The sequence below is a fragment of the Echiichthys vipera genome (assembly GCF_963691815.1).
Source record: "Echiichthys vipera genome assembly, chromosome: 8".
Classification (NCBI taxonomy): Eukaryota; Metazoa; Chordata; class Actinopteri; order Perciformes; family Trachinidae; genus Echiichthys; species Echiichthys vipera.
This window is the reverse complement of record NC_139833.1, coordinates 15,512,817-15,518,535: the sequence shown is the minus strand read 5'-3', so window position 1 is coordinate 15,518,535 and position 5,719 is coordinate 15,512,817. Positions and strand designations below refer to the sequence as shown.

Here is a 5,719-nt window from a genome sequence, read left to right as displayed (position 1 = left end):
TAGAGTGGCACAGCAGAACCCCCCCCCCCCTCCCCGAAAGCCCCCCTTTGTCTAAGTGTGTCATGAAATATTAAATGCAGTCATCTGCTGAGATGGTTGACTTAATTGTCACAGCCTAACACTTACCACATGTCTAAATAAAGGTAAGTGCTCCCCCTTCCAATTAATCATCAATTAGGGGTTCTGCTCTGTGCCTCTGCTTTTGTGTTTCCCAGTCTCGGCTCAGCAGGTGGTGTATTGGGAGGGCTGTGTGCATGTGTGTGTGTACGAGGGGTTATATGAGGATTATCAAACTCTTTGGGGGGGGGGGAGGCTCACGGGACAGGGATAAAAGGATGTTTTTTTGACACATGACGGCTGTCACGCTGTACCAAGACTATCACCTATTTCCACAATTATTAGGTCTACACGACAACACTTTGATCACAGTCTATATAAAGCTTTTGTAGCATAGCATATTATATTGACTCATAGGAAATAATCGTTCCACGTGAGATGCAGAGAGAGAGATGAGAGGCCTCAAGCCAAATGATTTATCAGGGATTCTCATGACTCTGGCAGGCTTGATATAACTGCCAGCTGAGGGGTGCACTTTCCCATGTTGTAAGGGGTCAGGAGGCCGCCCTCAAAGCACTGTGGCAGTTGTTTTTCACACAAGAATTCCAGCCCACTGTTTGGAGATCTAAGAGAGCATAAAAGAGGAGCAGAGAACTGTACAATATGCATCACTTTAGCTCCTGGTGAAAACCCTCCGCCCACTGCCCTCTGCACCCGGTGGCTGTGCCCCATGGGCTACTCTGTGCATCTCTCTCTGTATTGACAGAACAAGCAGTGTCTCTGTGAGAGGTAGACACCCCCCTCCCCATCATGCCTCTCCCGCCCCACCGTCGGTGTGCTGCAAACCAGAAGCCTGAGGCACAGGGAGCGTGTGGGATGAAGGGATGAGAGAGAAGATCAAAGCATGAAGCATGAAACAGCTCAAAGCACACAAGCAAGAGGCACCTCTCTGACCTCCACCGCACACACACACACACACACACACACACACACACACACACACACACACACACACACACACACACACACACACACACACACACACACACACACACACACACACACACACACACACACATACACACACACACACACATACACTCAACACCATTGGCGCCCACCCTAACCTCTGGTTCCCCTTCATCCAGCAGCCGTGTAAAAAGGCAAAAAGGAGAGGGCACAACGTTCAGGTCGTGTGAGCCTCTCAGCAGATGGTTGCAACCTGCTGAGAACCAGACCTGAATGCTTGTGGCGCACAAACTTGAACATATTGTTTCATCATTTGTTTTTTTACTTTACATTTATAGCTGTTAAATTTATGACATGTCTTTTTATTGGCATTCTGATGGCTCATTTGTATTGTTAAATGTCATGACTCAGATGCATCTATTTAAACAAGTTTTGCGGTTCTGGGACAAGTCAGCAGGAGGTCGCCAAAATAAAATGAATAAATCATCTGTGGGATTTGTTTCAAAAGGGGAACAGATTATGGACGTCTCAACTACAGAACATAAAAGACACTACTGAAAGGCTTTCATAGAGCTCTACATGGAGGAAATGTATCTTCTACCTCAGGCAAAGGCTTTTCCCAGAATAGAGGACGGTTCAAGCTTAGGGGAATACAACGAAATAATCAAACAAGATGAAGTGAAAAAGACTTGCATGATCTTACATGTGCTGTGCCCTTTTTATTTATTGTACTTCAGTCCTCTGCCAGATTCTCACAGTGGCAGATCTTTGGCTGCAGAGCCATGACCGCATCTTTACCTGCCGCCATATAAAGCTGTAGTTTAGGTTTATAACGAGCCCAGTCAGACTTGCGAACTCCCCCTTGGCCCTGAGGATCCTCTCTCCATTATTCATGAGTCCTCAGGTTGGACCCTGGGAACAAGCTGAGCGAGGCCCTGTGTCAATACGAAACACTGGCTGCCACAATGGGCTCTGCCTCCAACTACACTGTTGACAGACACCAACACAAAGGAGCTGAAAGGGGTCCCCCTCCGTTCTCACACACACTGAAGAATGAGTCAGTGTGCTGCCGCTCAGAGCTGTGTTTGTACAGTATATACAGCTTTTGTCCATGGCCACTGTTCTCCCATCAATGGGGGCTGAAGTGTTGATGAAAACCAGGAGGAAAGGACTTCTCTGTGGCTGCCAGTGAGAGTTCATGTTCATTAGATGGGCTCTGCGCCTGCTGGATGGCACCTGTATGTATGCAGGAAAAAAAACCCGGGTGACAGAACAACAAGTAATCGGCTTATTGGATTGGTAAACAACATTCCATGATATATCACAGCCTATCACACCATTACAGCCCGTCACTGAAGTTAATAAATAATTAATGCATGTGGACCATGAAATCAAATATTGCAGCCGTGTGGGGGTCTCATATAGCCTTTCATGACATGCATTGATAGTTTCTCTCATATATACGGCAAATTTTGCATTATACAGCCAGCATCTGGCGTGATAAAAGGATGAATCCACCTCACGAGGGTCGTCATGTATGGTATATCCCTGCTCTTATGATTAATATGAATAAAAATCAGGATCTCTCATCAAAAGCTGGAAACACAAAATTATGATGGGATGCAGAATAATGCCACAGGGACTCATTTGGGGCGGCAAACAAGCTTGTTCTTCTTCTCAGAAGAGTTTTCATTGCACTCATACTCACTGTCAGCAGCTCAGTTATTATTATGTTTCCTTATTACATAACCGAAGGACTTTGCTGTTGCTGTTTGAAATGTGAAGGCATTTTACGGTGGGAGGCGGTCGTAAGAGCTTGTTAACCAGTGAATCCATTTTAATTAACTGAGAAGATATGTCACAGGGCAATCATCTGATCTCTATCTGATTTGCTCTGAGCATCTCCAATCATTTCTGTCTGCAGACCCTTTCACTTTGATCTCATTGAGACATTCATCAGCAGCACTTGTGAACTCTCATCACCTCAGCAGCCAACCCAAATGGAAAAATAAGGATTAGGCTGTTTTTATTGTTTTTATTGGTTGATATATGATCAAAACGGTCTTTATTCACAGGTCTGCATAAATACATAAATTAATGAAATCTCATCTATTAAAGAGAAGCAAGGTCTGTACTTATTGTTCAGGGCGTTCTGCTTTACTTTACAAATGCTCTAAACTAGATTACATAAGCAGCAGAACGGGATTTTGATTTTGTATATTTGGTTTCTCTCAAATGCAACTCATGCATTTGGGTATATTTTGAGTTGTCAATTTTAAATAGCCACAAAAGGCATATTGTAATGTCTCACTGAAACCACTGGGAGGCAGTACACAGCAGTCTGACATTTGGACACAAATCCACTCAAATGATTATTTTCTGCTACAGTGTTGTAATTCAGTTTTGATAGGCTAAGTCTACCATAATGTACCTGTTGCAATTCTCATTGCATGTCAAGCAATTCATTTGTAAATGTATTGCACATGCTTTAGTCAAGTTGAAAAACATGGGCTACATGAGGAATGGACATACAAATGTTTAACTTTAATTCGATTTGGAGATCCATACCAACACTCATATTTTACAAAGTGTGCAAAAAATGCTCAGCTATGAACAGAAACTCTAGGAACTATTTTATTTGCTTTTCACAGGCGCCATCTACTGGACAAAAGTAGTATTACCATTCACTCAAAGAGTCAGTGTTGCTGTGTAGTGGCACAAATGTATGTGATATTGTGGAATTTTAGACAGATTTACAAAAAAATGTTTTAAATAAAAGTCTCCAATCTATTGCAGTTGTTGAGAAAACACTGTGACTACATTTCAATGTGATCCTGATGGGTAGGCCTTTTTGTGCATTTTCTATTGTTGTTAAATGTTGTTTTATATAAACGTTTACATGCACACTGGCTGAAGATGTTTGTTTTAAAGTTGTTCAATTATGGGGGTGATGGAGACACACATAAATCCACTTTCCCCCTCCTCCAAAACCAATGGTGGAAAGTACATTTACTCAAGTACTTTACTTTAGTACTATTTTGAGACACTTTTTAATCTACTTAATATTTCTACTCCACTACATTTATTTGGTAACTTCAGTTACTAGTGACTTCACATAATTCAAATAAACAATAATACAAAATATTAGCAACAAATATATACAGGTAGATTAAGCTACACCGCAGCAATACAATTATTCAAATTACCTCAACCTTAACAACGGCGACATTAAACATTTACAATACTCTCTCAATAGTTATAATCCAATAATATTCTGTTCCAAAACAGGCAATTCTGCATATTGAGTACTTTAAGTAGGCCTATATTTTGATGGCAATGCGTTTGTACTTTCACTTAATTAACATTTTGAGTATTTCTACAGTGTGCATTACTCTTCTTACTGAAGTAAAAGCTCGGAGTACTTCTTCTAAAAAAGTCAGAGTCAGCAGACCTCGGCTTAACTCACACTTTCGCTCCTATCAAACACATGGAAATATGATTTAAAAGCCACGCCCCCTAATCCACCGGTTGCCACAGCAACGTCGGCACCTGCTCTTGATTGGTCAGCCATGAATCAAGCACGTGTTGGACCGGGCTTCAAATATGCGGCCTCCTGAGGGTCTGACTCTTTCTGCGTCTCACCGGAGAATCTCACGTATCTTGTTTGTGCGGCTGACTGAGGTCACTCTTCAGCAACATGGTTGAACAGTTTGTTGGAACCTGGACTCTTGCATCCAGCGAGAACTTTGATGAATACATGAAGGCAATCGGTATGGTCATTATTTAATTAGTAGTCGCCAAAGCTATTGTTGTTGAACGGTGTGTCCAGTCTAAGGGTGGGGATCTCAGTAGCCATGTGCAATTTGAATCAACCATTCAACCATCGCACAAACAAACAGCATCTTATTTAATCCTCATTGTGTGTTGAAGGTGTGAGCTTCGCCACCCGGCAAATGGGCAACATGGCCAAGCCTAACCTGGTGATCAGCGTGGACGAGGCCGGGTTTGTGTCCATGAAGTCTGAGACCACTTTCAAGACCACAGAGATCAAGTTCAAGCTGAGCGAGGAATTCGAGGAGACTACTGCAGATGGCCGAAAGACCAAGGTGGGTCAAGTTTTGTTATTTAGACTCATCATAACTCATTATTATTATTATTATAGAGGCTCTGACGGGCGAACGTGATTTTCAGACAACCATCACTTTTGACAATGGCAAACTAGTGCAACAACAGACGTGGGATGGAAAGAAAACAACGCTAGAAAGAGAAATTGAAGGTGGAAAACTAACAGCTGTAAGTAATTAACTGAGCAACACTGATTAATAAGCAGTTTGTGTATGGTATTTTCATATGCATTATAATGTTAAATGTTTCTATTTAAGTCTATTTTTTTTAAATTTTCCTATAAGATGCTTAACATTTGAACACTGACTCAACAGAAATGTTTCATGGATGAGGTGGTTGCAGTGAGGACCTATGAGAAAGCAGCTTAAAACATCAGTAGTTCAGACTGGACCTCTGTGCCATTGCAAGACACTATGCACTGAGCTACTGCCAATAAAGTTTTAACTGACACTTCAATCTGTGGAGTTGTGCATGACTATAACATTTTTATTTTCTTGTAGGATCAAATGTCATGATTTGCATGCCCCCCCCCCCCCCCCCCCTTAAATTGTTTGTTTGCTTTTTTAAA

General features: G+C 42.0%; 1 protein-coding gene across 1 annotated transcript; it reads left to right on the top strand.

The window, feature by feature from the left end:
- Positions 1–4,669: 4,669 nt before the first annotated feature.
- On the top strand, positions 4,670–5,519 carry fabp4b (fatty acid binding protein 4b; the record flags this gene model as incomplete). Its single annotated transcript, XM_083918276.1, has 4 exons — positions 4,670–4,796; positions 4,957–5,132; positions 5,218–5,319; positions 5,466–5,519. Exons 1-4 carry the CDS (start codon positions 4,724–4,726, stop codon positions 5,517–5,519), a joined length of 405 nt encoding a protein of 134 aa, XP_083774402.1. The 5' UTR covers positions 4,670–4,723.
- Between the last annotated feature and the right edge of the window lie 200 nt (positions 5,520–5,719).